General features: G+C 37.6%; 1 protein-coding gene across 1 annotated transcript in view; it reads right to left on the minus strand.

Annotated features, from left to right (window-relative positions):
• The window catches only part of prkg1b (protein kinase cGMP-dependent 1b), a 109,259-nt gene that overhangs the window by 8,430 nt on the left and 85,945 nt on the right, over positions 1 to 14,884 (minus strand). Inside the window, exons 10-18 of the mRNA XM_007545294.2 lie at positions 7,906 to 8,002; positions 7,675 to 7,814; positions 6,826 to 6,915; positions 6,456 to 6,597; positions 5,926 to 6,089; positions 5,065 to 5,187; positions 4,915 to 4,977; positions 4,766 to 4,832; positions 1,019 to 4,618 (exon numbers count right to left, since the gene is read on the minus strand). Of these exons, the coding sequence (XP_007545356.1) occupies positions 4,520 to 4,618; positions 4,766 to 4,832; positions 4,915 to 4,977; positions 5,065 to 5,187; positions 5,926 to 6,089; positions 6,456 to 6,597; positions 6,826 to 6,915; positions 7,675 to 7,814; positions 7,906 to 8,002 (985 nt within the window). The 3' untranslated portion in view covers positions 1,019 to 4,519. The remainder of the gene's footprint in view (positions 1 to 1,018; positions 4,619 to 4,765; positions 4,833 to 4,914; positions 4,978 to 5,064; positions 5,188 to 5,925; positions 6,090 to 6,455; positions 6,598 to 6,825; positions 6,916 to 7,674; positions 7,815 to 7,905; positions 8,003 to 14,884) is intronic.

Below are 14,884 nucleotides of genomic sequence, written 5' to 3' on the forward strand. Positions count from 1 at the left end.
TAGATAGATAGATAGATAGATAGATAGATAGATAGATAGATAGATAGATAGATAGATGTGCTCTTGATAAAAATGTGTGTGAGCGAACCAATCGGACTGCCTGTGCGTGCATGCGTTTGTGTGAGCACGCATGGTCGTCCTTGGACATCTGACAAACACGCAGTACTTTGCGCGTCTGAATTGGTGCATATCTTTTGAAGTGGCGCTTTTATCTCCACCTTACTAAATGTCAGAGCAGGTAAGATGGAGGTCCTTTGATGCAGTAGATCCCCTTTGATCTCCTATAAGTGTCACCCTGTTGTTATGACCGAAGCCAATTCCCTGACCCACCTCTCGCCCCCCACCTCTAAACGGATTTCTGTTGTGCGAAAAACATCGAGCTGAATCATTTCCACTTACCTCTAAACTGCATGTCATTAACTCCAGGACTGATTATTACAGTTCGCAGAAGACCCTGGCTCTTTACCTAAAGGATTTTTTTTTTTTTCTGGCCAGCCGCTCCCTCATGTGGCAGCTTCGGCAAACTACAAAGCAAGACTAGGCATGACATTATGATCACCTGACTGATAGTTTTGTTTACTCTTTTCAATCATCCACTCAGCCAGAATGTTTTTATATAGTACCATATGTTTTAAACAAATGACCACATGTCTTGGAATGAATTTATTCTAAAAAGCAGAAAAGCACAACACTGCATCAAGGAAATAAAAATAAATGATCACGGTAAATTTAAGTTGTGAGGAGGGATCTGTAACTATGAAGTCCCATACACCACAAAGTGTTAATGTGTTCTTTCAATCTCCCTTGTCCCCTGTTAATTTTTCCTGCTTCTAAGGTATCAACTTTAAGAACAAAATGTTGGCTTTGAATTAAACCCCACCAACTAAAAGGTTTCATGATGATATTAAGCACTTGTATCCACTTCTGTCTTGTTCTTATCCCTAATCAGTTAAGACAAAAACTACAATAGACAAGCATGACTCAAAAGCATTGTTTTTTTTGTGGTTGTTTTTTACACTCTCTATATATATATTTTTTTAAAAAATCTGACACGTGGCACTCTGCAAAAGTAAACAACAGCAAAAAATAACACAGGGCTGATAGAAGGCATTTGAGAACAAAAATAAAACTCCTCGGGATTGGAGAGAGGTGAGACACATAAGGCTTTGTGATAAACATAAACAAAAGCATACATAAAATCTTTATATACACATTCCCACTCTTTTTTCATCACCCAAGAAATAATGATTTAAATGACCTTGACTTTTTATTAGGAAAGACAGATATTTCAGTTCTAATAAACAACAAACTACAGGTTGAAATTGTGTGTTATTCATTGAAAACTGCAAATCATTCTTGCCCTCTCCGATTGTTAAGATTTCATGGCTGTAACAGGTGATGGGTGGATCTTCTGGATTACGATTAATGCTCACTGGTGTTTCATATCAGGCCATAAGTGGTTGATTTCTTCAGATCACAGAAGATCACAGAAGATAAGAAGAGAAAAGCATGTCATTGCAGCCAAGTCAGGTATTTTTTTTTAATTAGTGTCTTCATAAAATAAATTAAATATCATAAACAGGAAATGTATTTCATTTATCAACTGTAAGCCTTAAAACAATTGTATTCTCTCCTTGGGTACTAAGTGTTGTTTTTTTTTATAACAAAGGGTGAAACATAGCAGTCTAAGAGGACGTATGTTTCTGAGGTGTATATGTGTTCATGCAGCATTGCAAAGGTCATGTGATGTTTATTCTATATGCCATTGACGTAAGGCACTTACAATCTGTTTGACTTTAAATTCAGTTGTTTTCTTAGTGTAGAGAGGTGAAACTTGTTGGGTGACCAATGGGGGATTGTGACTGCTGAGTCTTAATGAAATGAGTGTTTCCAAAACAAATATGAATAGGTTTGTTCACATGTTTGAAAAAGATGTGTAAAAAGCCATAATATATACGTATTTGCTTTTACAGTAACATAATTTTACAATATGAAAATTACAAAAAAAATTCAACTTTTAATTTCATCGGTGGGAAGTCCATGTTAGGAAGTACTTGCTTTTGAAAAAAATTACAGGAGGCACAGATGTTGGTAATACTAAACGTCTTTTAAAAGAAAAGATAACTATAACTTAAAAAAAAAAAACAACTCATACTTGTATTTTTTAAAGTTGATTGTGAGATATACAACCTTCTAATTCATAAACCGTAACTTTTTATATGAAAAAAATATAGTACACAAACCAAGTAGAGAATGTGAGTGTCCCTGGTCTATATTACCACAATAAATAGTAAACAGGCAGGTGAAAAAAGTCAAGTTCTCCTGTTAGTGAATTGCTACAAAGAGCCCCATATTTGGGACCTTGGGTAATATTTTCTTGGACATCGAGATTCAGTATTACATGAACAAACATTTTGAATGGTTTTAGTGTGAAACAAGAAATGAATATGAAGAAAAACACGTCAGACCCACCGTAAAGTATGGTGGCAGGTATGTTAAGCTGTGGACCTGTTTGATTTTTAGAGAGCATGGCATTACCAACTCATTGAAATTCCATAATATCTTAAATAAACATCTGGTGGACTCTGCAGGAAAACTGAAACAGATTTTCTTAGTATATTTTAGGAGCCAGAGCACGTGGCAACTACAACCGAGATAATTCCCAGACAAAATGTACCATCTTCCATTGCTAACGCAACCTCCAAACCTGAACTTTATAGAAAAAATTTGGGATGAGCTGAAGAGAAGAAGGCATAGGAGAGGATCCAGAACTCTAAACAATCAAGATATATTGTGCAAAGGGGAAACTGTAGCCTTGGGAAATGTTATTAGAGAAGTCCAACTATTGTCTCAATGGATGAAGCGGTTTGTATAATGAAATAGTAGCTGGAGTGCAAACAGTTGTACTAAAAACAACTAACTCTTAATGTTTTTTTATACTGACTAAATGAAGTCAAATTAAAAGTTTATTCTTTTGTAATTTTTTGAAAACTTTAATTAAAGAATAATTTATTTTAAGGCATTTACACATCTTTGTCAGGAGTGCTGACAAACGTATCTGGTTCTCTACTGTTGAATTGTCCTTAAAGGCATTATGAAGCTGGCTGAAAGAGAAAGTTTGGTCAAATTTAGTTTGGCGAGATGGTTGAATCTGGGTAAGGAGAGATTGTCAAATTTGACTCATTTTAGTTAAAATTACATTTAGCACAATGCAACATGGTGTCAAGATCTTCACTCAAGTTTGAAAACTTACACACGTCTCCATTTCTCTAAAGCATGACATCAATTACATCACAAAGTAATCTGGCACGAAAAAAAAAAAGAGGGAGAAAGAATCACAGTACAAAACCATAAACAGTACTGTCATCTCAACATTGCTGATCATAATTCACCAACAGCACCAAAGACACTGAAACCAGGTTCACAGTTATTTCAGAGCTGTACAAGAGCAAACGGGGAACATCGGGGTTCGGAGAGCGGCGGTAAGGATTTCAATGGATTTAAAAACAAAAAGCAGAATGTAACCGTGAAACACAATAAAACGACGACAAAGAATTTGACTCATACTAAGGTTTAAAACAGACTTATAACCGTTCAGTTAATGGTCTTAAGTGCATAATGACACACTGCTTCATGGAGATGCTAGCCGAGCTGTCATATGTGCAGATGTGTTTGATTCATTAAGCTTTAAGCAGGGCACTTAAAGAGTCGTGACTCTTTCCACTGAATGCACAGCGTTTGTGCTTTTCAAGGTAGATAAAACTCATAGGAAGTGTACCAAGCGTTTTGTTTATGTCCATGTATGACAATGTAACTGGTATATTCAAACACTATGTGCCACACATAGCTTAATGTTATGTAGGTATGCTAAATAGGGAGAGAATAGTTGACATTCAGGTTAGTCTTGAGCACTTGATAACTGGAAACCATAGTGTGTACATCTGTGGAAAGTATCATAGATTGTTGCGAGTAGCTGCGAGTCACAAACCAGGCAGCAGCTGCAGCAACATCCCGAAGTCCAGTGAACAGATCTGCAGAGACAGACTTTGTAAATAAAATTGACAAACATTTCTCTGTTTCTGAGCAACTTTTGGCTGTTTTCGCCCTCCTGTTAACCGCAGAATTCAAACCTAGTTAAGTTACCACACATTCATACATCCAATAAACACCTTCCCCTGTTGCAGGGGAAAACCTGGCTCCAGTATCAGCCTAACTTGTATGTGTGTGTAAATGTCTGAGTATCCCTGTGCTTCCTTTACCTATAAACTTGAGTATAAGACAACACTGACGAAGTGCTACAGCAGTCCCAATATAAATGCTTTATCCAGAGCCACAGTGAAATAAAGGCATATCGGTGACCTAGAGGGTTTGCCATCCATCTCCATTTCCATATCTTCTCTTTCATTTTTAATGCAGTTTCTTTTTCTACAAACAACTATGTCGTCCGAGTTGGCTTCCAAGCCATTAAAAGCCTACAAAAGAAGAGTTTCTTTTGGTTTTAAGTGGAGAGAGGTGAACTTCAAAAGTCGACGTCCCAGCCAGAGGTGTCGTCGGGAGGCGGGTCCTCGTTGTCCTCAGGGAAGCTGTCGAAGTTACTTGTGTCGACTGCTGATGTGACCTTATCGGGACAGAAGAACAAAAAGCATTTCACATAAAAGCAACAACACATTCAGCAGATCTTGATTATACGAGGCTGCGTGAGACGACAAGCGAGGGACTGAGGAAAATGCTTTAATGAGAATTAATGTCAGCAGTGTGCACTCACATTAGGGATAATAGGAGGCGTCAATGTCCCCTTTTTCAAACCTTCCCAATTAAAGCCCTCAAACCATCTGGAAGAAAATCAGCAAGAAGCTATCAGAAAGGAGAACGACAGAAACTGCAAAAGGAAGTCCGTTATGAAAGTTTGCTCACTTGTGCTTTTGGATGTCTTTGACACCGTTTTTCAAGTTTCCAAGTCTTTCACAAGGATTATCCCTAAAGTGAAAACAGGTAAAGACTAAGCATTTAAACTAAAAAATCAAACGAGGGCAAATAAAAACCATTTGAGGCACAAACTCTTACCTGCATAGCTTTTTGATTAGATTGGCAGCGTTTTTGGTGATTTTCTTTGGAAATTCAATCATATCGATGCCTCTCAGGATAATGTTGTAGGTTTTCATTGGATCAGGGCCGGAGAAAGGTGGACTATATAACAGAGGCCAGCATTAGTTTTGCGTAAGAAGTATATCAAAAAAAGCAGTTGTTTTTTTTTACTCCAAATTTACATTTTTGTGTTTACATGAATAGTTTCCAACATAACTTTGCATAGGCTCATCAGATTAAAGGTATCAAATCACAATCTTTAAGCAGATATCCAGCATACAGTTCATTTTCCCATACTTCTATTTTCAAAATTGGTTTCTTTATTGGTCTGATGTAATAGTTTAATTTTAAATTTGTTTTCATTAGCTGTAAGTGTAAACTCCTAACAACTAACAGAAATAATGGCCCATAAAAAATCTCTGTGTTCAATTTTTACTTTTTATTTATTTTTGTTAGTGAAATAAATTAATATCCAATAATATTCAACTTCATTGCTGTATATTACCCCAGGGAACAGTATGTAAAATCGTCTGATGATTGGAATGAGCAGATTTTTAGTTTGCTCTCACCAATAATTAGCAAGCCAAAAAACCAAAAGTTCAATTTTATTTTTAATTAATGAACATAGCATAAACTAGGCATTTACATCTTGCATACTTGGCATGTCATTGCCTCTACTCCTATTATAAATAAGTAATAGTTCATATTTTTTGTTAACTAGAGTTTTTAAAGAGATGTCAAAGTCAGTTAAAATTGGCATTAAGCAGGACAAAGCTTCACAAAATCTGCAGAAATATCTGCATGAACAAAACAGACAAACATGACCAGGCTTGTATGTACCTGCCAGTCAAGAGCTCAAACATCAGGATTCCAAGAGACCAATAGTCGGCTGAAATGTCATGGCCTTTGTTCAGGATAATCTCCGGTGCTACGTACTCCGGTGTCCCGCAGAAGGTCCAGGTTTTCTTCCCGAAGCCAATTTTTTTGGCAAAGCCAAAGTCCACCTAAAGAGAAGATGAAAAAGTTATCAGAAACTAGAATTAATCAGAGTAAATAATATTTATTGCCAGGTATTCCAAAGCAGTATCACTGCTACTTTTCACAGCATTAAAACAAAACAACATGGGGCATTTTGTGTATAATATTAGTATCTTTTGAAGATATTTATTAGAGTAATCTGGTGGAAATTTTACAAATGTATTAAATCCACATTTCATCTTATTCAATTTTGTGGTCATTTTCCACTTTAAGAGAAGGTCCACATTTCCTTCAATATTTATTTGGAAAAACTTGATATTTCTCCAGATTATATAACATACCTGTCTTAAAAAAAGACAAATGTTGGCAGATATTAAATATTGATTTCTTACCAGTTTGGCATAACCCCTGTGGTCCAATATAAGATTCTCTGGTTTCAGGTCTCTGTAGATGATTCCTTTGGAATGCAGATAAGCAAAAGCTTCCACTACACAAGCTGTGTAAAACCTGGTGGTTGAGTCCTCAAAGGAACCCCTAAGAAAACAGCAGGACAGCAAAGCTAAATGGTGATCGACATGAGTGACAATGCCGTTTTTCCTCAGACACCAACGAGAAAAGGTTTGCAAACAAAATCCCTGTTGCAGAATTAAAAAAAAAAAAAAACAACAACTAAGGGTTTCTAAACATTGCACTTTGTCACCGATTCTGCGTTCATGTATGATCCAGCTAAACTACTTGGATGGGGTGTGAAAAGGTTCTCACCGGTCCCGAAGTATGGTCCACAGTTCCCCGCCTAAACATGCTTCCATCAACATGTAGAGGTATTTGCTGTCTTTGAATGTTCTATACAGTCTGGAAAATATAATACAACAGTCGATATCTACAATATTCAGAAATATCCCATTTACAATTAGCAATCCAGTTCTACTGCGCTAGAATGACATATTTTCATACGTTAATTTAAATTACAGTTTTTTATGGATGTTCTGAAGTGAAAATACACTCCATACATAATCCATGATGGCCCTCAAATGGTCAAATGATTATTAGCTCAATTTATCAGAAAGCGTTTCAGAGTGAGTGATTCATCATCACAGACATCTGCAAAGCATAAGTACTGCAATTAAAATGGCATTGCTGCAACACTGTAGTATCCCTTGTGTCAACTGAGTGGCAGTGGCGCCTATCTGCAGTATGTGAATGTTAGAGTTGAAGAGTACAGAAAGTTTGCACACGCCCAAAAAAGTCCTTAGCTACTACAGAATATTTGTAAGAAGGAAATGCTGTTTATTTACCCAAGATATTGCATTTTCCAGTGCCACTAAAACACACTAAAGATGTCAAATTGTATAAAGAAGAAGTGGGTACTGAATCATCAGCTCTACTGAAGCAACTTTACAATCCCTCCCTCACTTTTATGAGGAGTCAACAATGGTTAAACTAGGCACTGCTAAACCTGAACATGTGTAGCAGCATCATGCCGAGTGGGGTCCACGGAGTTTTGTACTCAAACAAATACATTTCCAGCTCCAAGTAAACAATGGCAAATCAAACTTCTGCATTTTTGTTTAAATAAACTGCATCGCCTTAAAAAGGTTGCTCATGTTATACCTGACAATAAAGTCAGAGTGAGCCTCTTGCATAATGAGCTTCTCAGACCGAATGTGCTCCTGCTGTCTTGTGTCAACAATGTGTCGTTTCTTCAAGATCTTCATGGCAAAAGTCTTGTTCTCATCACTCTTTAGCTGAACCTGTGGCCAAAAGAATTGAGAAACGGTCAATTCTTGGTGTTAGCATGGATGTCCGTCCTTTGTGTTCACACTACAACACGCTATTCCATACCAGCTCAACACGTCCGAAGCCCCCGACCCCGAGGGTGTCTATGATGTTGAAGTCGGCCAGATTGAGATTGAAGAAAAATGCATTTTCTGCTTCGTACCTGTTGCGGCAGAGAAAAGGGGAGGAAAGAAAACATTGGAGAAGGATTAGAGACAAGTTGAAGGATGAAAGAACATATAATCCACTATCAACAACCTGAGGAAAAAAAAATATCCGTTTCTCCCTGAGCTAATTTGTTTGCAAATCTTAGAGGATTAGAATCACAGTAATCTATCAAGGATGTTATTGAGGATGTGGAGTGGATAAATACTAACACATGAACAGGATGTGTTTGAGCTTAGTCCTCTGGCAAATTGCTTCGACCTCCGCTTGAACACAGACTAAGTGTCCCCAGCCCGTCCCCATTCTCTACAGGAAAGAACAAACTGGAATATGTGTCGCACAAGCCTCCCGTTTCTCATTTAGCACTGGAGACATGCTTTGGCTCCGCCACTGAACATCACAATATGCCACTGATGACCTGAACGCGCTGGCAGCAGAGATTGTTTCCACGTGTCCGAGCCTTATCCCCCAAACGCTCCCTGTATTCTCAGGCTATGGCTTGATCCAGACAGAGTTTCATCAGCTCAGTTTCTGGATCAGTGAGCATAGGACTGGCCTCCTGGGTCACTCAGAGCAGACTATCACCTCAGTGTCAGGGTTTTATTATTTTTATTTTTGTTGTTTTGTTTTTTTACCATAAAAACAGCCTGACAGTTGTGCGATTGATGAGGATTAAAAAATACCCACTAGGAAGATTTGATTGGATTGCTCAGACAGGTTTGTTTGAGGAGCTGTAGAGATTAGTAATACCATTTACTTAAGAGTGACTTTATTGAAAGCAGATACTTCAAATGTACATTGCGGTAGCAGCACGTGTTGGCAGGTAGTTAAGCATGGTGTTTCTCAGAAAACATACCAGGTTACCAGGAGACTCACGTTGTATTTGTGTCTATGTATGCACTATTACTATCGTGTGACATTCCCATGTGAGCCTTCTACCCCCTGCTCCCCTCATCTAGGGTGTCCCAGATAACACTGCAAGCCAAAAAAAAAAGATTAATCTATAAGATAAGAAAATAACGGACTAAATTACAGCCCTTTGAAAAAGTACTCATATCATTGAATTTTAAAAAAAGTTTTACTATGTAATATCCCAAAAATTGTTGTATTTTATTAGGATTTTATGAGAGCAATACACAAAGCATAACTGCTAAGTGGAAGGAAAAAATGCATAGTTTTCTTGTATGAATTTGTGCCGTCGTAGCACGTCCATCTAGGTCAGTGCATTAGATCCACCTTATGTCACTGTGACAAGCCTACTGGGTTATCTGGAAATATACCGAGGGCCCTTGTCCAGCTGTGTGGTTTTTGAAAATCCAAAGCGTTTACTGGTAATAGCATTATTTGTCCAGCAGATAGCAGCACTTCTACTTATGAATTCACAGATCAAGAGCCTGAAGAAACACACAAAAAAAGCAACTCAAAGCTCATCCATTAAAATAACTAAACATAATCACTTCTTAACAAAATTTGTCCATTGTAGCCTTTTTGAGTGAAGTGTAGTTAATTTCCATTGTTTCCAAATTAATAGACTATTCATTAATCATTAGTCTCCCACTCTGCATATATATTAAATTCTTAAAAGGCTTTCCATAAAAGGAGATGCGATCACACAGGAACCGTTTGTTGTGTAAAACCAAGACAACATATCTCTTAAATAAACATACAGTACTGCCAAATTTCAGAAATTGCATTTGTGAGCAAACCCCGTGGGGCTAGAACAGCACCACAACCAAAAATAAAATTAAAGACAAACAAAGCTCAGTGGGATCAAGACCTGTCAAGCAATCCTGGTTACTGTCACAGTTTAAAGGTCCATTACATGAAACAAAAACATGTTACTTATTAATGTTACCTGGAAAGTCCATTACTGAAACCCTTTGTACTGGGGTTTCATTACAGGTCAAGTGGGACCCTAGTGGGCGATAATCTGTATTACTGAACGGATGAGGTCATAAAGATGACGTAATCCCCATGGTGAGTTGGTGAGAGGATTTTGATGTGTAATGTGTGTGTGTGTGTGCCACTATTATCCTTATTTATTTTGTTCTTGTACTTTTTGGACCAGCCTAACAGGAAAAAGAGCAAGAAGAAAGCAGTTCTGACCTTAAAGCTTAAATGCCAGTTTTGCTTAAAACGATACACTGTTCACTGAACTTTAATGGTTGAATAGCTGACAGAGGCAGGGCTGAGTCATATGCTGTCATATACACAACGCAAAAGTATTTTTACCACTTGAACCTGAGTGCGTTTTACAACATCAACAACCCTCTGTATATTTTTGGGGAGTTTACATGATAAAGCAACACAAAGTAGTCAATAACTGAGAAGTAGAAGGAAACACATCTTTTACAACAATGCTTTAAAAAAGTAAAAATCTGTGATGTGTGGCTTGCGTACATATTCCCTCAGTCAATACTTTGTAGAGCCATTTTCCTCTAACAGCCTTAGAGAAGTAGATACAAGAGGTTTTTGCCTGTTCTTTAATGTAAAACAGCCCAGGCTCAGTTAGTCTGGATGGAGAGCAACAGCTCTAAAAGAATGTCACAGATGGATTTAGAGCTGGATGTTGATCAGGCATTTCTAACATATAAAAATGTTTTAATCTGAACAAGTCCATTATCAAGCCTTTCGCAGCTTCGAATAGTTCTTCCTTCAAGATGGGCCGGTATATATTTCCATCCAGCTTCCTATTGATTTAAACCAGCTTCCCCATCACTTTCTAAATAAAGCAGCTCAACAGCCGGATGCTGCAACCCGCTGTTTTTCAGTTTAAGAAAATTCAGAATTAAAGGTTTAATTTCTGAGTAGAAAACATGTTACAGTCTCTTTTCTTGCATTGACAAGGCAGTCAACAGCAGAGATGATGGGGACGTATGCACAGTTTCACCCTTGCCTTCAGATAAAACCAGGTTTTATGCTTGTGGAAATAGCAGCGTAAAAAGCTAAAAACAATCTACTTTATTTTGTGAACACGTAGCTTCTCCCCGTAACAGAAGAATGAGTTCAATCAAAAACAATATCAGCAGGCGGCACATAGCAGGGAGGTAGTCTTTGAAGAAAAGACTTGTCAGCCTCAGAGAGCAGAGGCAGCAGGTTGCTGTACAGTACTGCCGAAATGCGCCGATTCTCTGTGACCAATTAGAGGCAGTTTCAGTCACCGTGGGACCTCGAGTCAGGCATCTTCACAAAGACACAAATGTTCTCTGCCGGGGAGGGAGCGCCAGCAAGACACGAGACGGCACGGGGCAGGGAGAGCAGCCTTAATCAGGGTAAAACCCGCTTTGATGTGACAGATCTCACGGAGGCACGGGAGCAATTGATTCTATTTTAGGGTGAAGTTCTGAAAAGGAATCATGATCCAAATCATGCCAAAGAATAGTATGTTGTTGATTTGAATAGAATCAAACGTGTTCCTCTGAAGAGGGAAGGACTGAAAGAATGGGGTCAGCAATGTGCATGATGGGTTTTTTGTTATTCTCACTTCGGCTGGCAGAGACATTGGGGTACCTGGCCAGTATTAAGCACCGCAATTAATCCACTGGACCCCGCTTAACAGCCATTCTCTTTTCTCATTGCCCTTATCTAGACTCAGTAACTGTTGCCTTTTACTGCTATTGGCTGACTAGATATTACCAACTTTCGAAGGACGACTCCCATTCCCAGCAGTCGTCTAGACCCAAACGTAAGTTTTGTCTGGTGACAGGTGAACTTCTGTCCCCCATCTCAAGTCTGTTGTAGCCTTTAAGAGTTTTCATTTCTAGGATTGTCATTTAGTTTATTCAGCTACAGGCTAACTCTAGCCCTCCTCCCTGTCCCTGATGAAGAAAAAAATGTCTCCCCACAGCATGACGTAGCCAGAACTACATTTTTTCTGTAGGGAAGGTGTGAATAGGGAGGTTTGTACTGTTAGTTTTCTGCACTGTATAATATTCCATTTGCCTTTCAGAACCTCAGCAGAAAGCATAAACACAAATTTGAACAAAGAGCTCCCTTCATAAGTGCTAATGGAAAAGCATGTCACTCAGAGAATGCAAACACCAAAATAGTACACATAAAATTGCACATTAAATAGTCCCTGTATTTAATGCACGTCCCATTCCATAGCATTTTTCTTGTGGGATAATAATTATTGCACATGATCAGGTTGGATGTGCTGGAAAGTGAGGTTTGAAAAATTTGCGAAGCATTTGTTTTGGCACACGTGCTGCAGTTCTCTTCTCCAACACTGCGGTGAACTAATGAGAAAGCGATTTTCTGCTGCTGTTCTCGTCCAGGAGGAGTAAAAGCTGCAAGTCAATGGCTGTATGCGATGCCCTGTGTTTCCTTTGATAGACACTCTTTAAGCTACTTTGAATAATTAACTGTTTGATAACTAGAATCAGTTGGAAAATATCTATAGTTGAATTGAAATCATATTTTCTTTCTCAAGACAAAACTTTTTTTGTGAATTGGCGCTATATAAATAAAATTGAATTGCATGAATAATGCCACACAGGTAGAGTAGAATTAGAAAAAAAACATCCTATTGGAGTTAATTCATATAAATGTATGCGCTTAAGAATCTCGAAGCAGAAACATGTTGAAATTGCTCTGTTTTATTAAGTCTGTCTTAAGCCCAGATGGGACTGAAACTTGCATATAATAGTAATAATAAAAAAAGTTGATTTCTCAAAGTCTGAAAAATGAGAACGGCACACATTCACAAAGTTTTGTCTTAAATAGTATATTAAGGCAATAGAACCAGTGAGGACACACTAAACACAAAGTGGCTTCTTGCTAAGTAGAGCTAGAAACCATTTCATGACTGCTTGCATATTTTATTTTTTATTTTGTTGTCTTTACAATGAAGATAAATGCACAATAGTGTCCGCTGAAATAGAAGTAAATGCTTCACTATATGTGGTTTGACATTCTAGTCTCGTCTTGCTACTGGCTAAAGGTACAATTATAAACAGGTCCACTTGTGGCACATATCTTTAGAAAATAGCATGGTGTTGGCAGCCAAGATGTGCTGTAATTAACTTAAACTTAAATGTGAAAACAAACAAAAGCCAAAAGCTTACAGGAATGCCACATAAATTATATATATGATCAGTATTTCAATTAATTTTTGCATACAAAATTTGACTTACTTGGCTTTGGCATCGGCGTCCTCGTGGCCTTTATTAGAAACATCCTCTAAACCTCCAATCAAGTGCTTGAATGAACTGGAACAGTAATAATAAATGTTAAAGTAGCTCTGAGCAAACTTTTTCTGACACAGATTTTGCTATAAGAAATCACTGCCTATTCAGGATAAATTATTCAAGAAAATTCTCTTAAACTGCATATGATATTTTAAAAGCTTCTGGTTACAGGGAGCAGTAAGGTGCAGTTTGTACTCTGCAAGTGATCTGCGAAGAGAAAATGACCAGACAGCCATAAAAAAATACTGCCAGTTACTATTAAAAATTCATTAGCCTGCTTTTAGAGACGATCCTCTAAAATAAAAAAAAATTAATAAAATTGCAGCAGGCAAGGCTCATGTATGCCACAGAAGTAAAAAGAAACCCCTGAGCCAACAGATGGTGAGTGAGCGAGTGGGAAGTTTAAGACCAAAAGTAAAGAGCACATAAATGTTTCACTGATTAAATTACAGAATAAAAAATATACTCTGCTGAACGATAAGAAAGCCACTGAGCAATTTATAAATCCTCACGAGGTTTAAAATCCCAGTAGTTAGTTTGTACATTTTTTGGTTATAAAGATTAAATATGCAAATGTAGCTAAAAGAAACAAAACAACAATGTTCTTTTAACATCCTATGAGAATAAATTCGGCAATGGATTTGACTCGGAAAATGAATGTCGTGTCATTCATGTGAAATAAATCTGACACACTTACACTTATAGCAAGGTACTTCCAGATTTTCCTTTAAATGATCATTAACGATTATAGTAAAAAAAAACCCATCCAAACAAGGCAGTTTTCATACGATGCTCAAGACCAGCCCTCCTGTTGCCTGACTTTTTTTAAGAGAAGCTTTTGTTTAAGTATTTGTCTGATCGAGTTTTGCCTTCCAGGGGGTCAGCGGTTCCCTGCCACTTGTTTTTATTGCGTCTTTTTCCCACAGCTACCGCTGTTATCTTTGTTTTACCACTTAAGCTGAGCTGCTTTCATTTTAAAGAATCCATGGGTGCTCGGAAAATGAATAAAAGCACGCGGAATAACAAAGATTGAAAAACAATTATCCTGCACCAAAACTGGCCTAGCTGTTTGACACAGGCATTAGTCTGGCTTTGTGAGCTGTGAAAGCATTAGCTGCCTGTGTAACAGGCAGCAGCAATCACCCGTGCTGGATGACTCCCTTACTGTTTTTTCTGAGGCCAGATGAATGTATTGGGTAAGAGGACTCCAACTGACTCTGCTTTTCTATTCTCAACAATTTCAAGAGGCCAAATAACAGAGCTAGAAACCCTTATTTCCATTAATAGCAGAAGTAAAACTAAAAATAACTACAATTGTCCAGCTTTCCTGTCTTAAGTCTTTGAAATGTCACAAGAAAATGTCCTTCCTTTTTGGTCTATTTGCAGTTACAGAGCGACAGAAATCGCTGAGGAAAGCAAAGTAAAACACAGTCACATTCACAATTTTTGGCTGTAGATGTATTATAAATCAACATTACTAAAAAAAAGAGTAAATAATTGTATTGGAAAACAAAAATAGAGAAAAAAAAATTCTAATTTGCAAACACATTTACTGGCAGATAATGTAAAATATTACCACTATTACCTCAAAGTAATCAAGAAAGTACATGTTTTTACATAAAAAATTCTGACGTAGACACAATAAATTTAAGGACATTGACACAATTTTATTTATCACAGCAACTAATGAC

The sequence above is a fragment of the Poecilia formosa genome, unplaced genomic scaffold, assembly GCF_000485575.1.
Source record: "Poecilia formosa unplaced genomic scaffold, Poecilia_formosa-5.1.2 Scaffold12, whole genome shotgun sequence".
In the NCBI taxonomy this organism is placed as follows: domain Eukaryota; kingdom Metazoa; phylum Chordata; class Actinopteri; order Cyprinodontiformes; family Poeciliidae; genus Poecilia; species Poecilia formosa.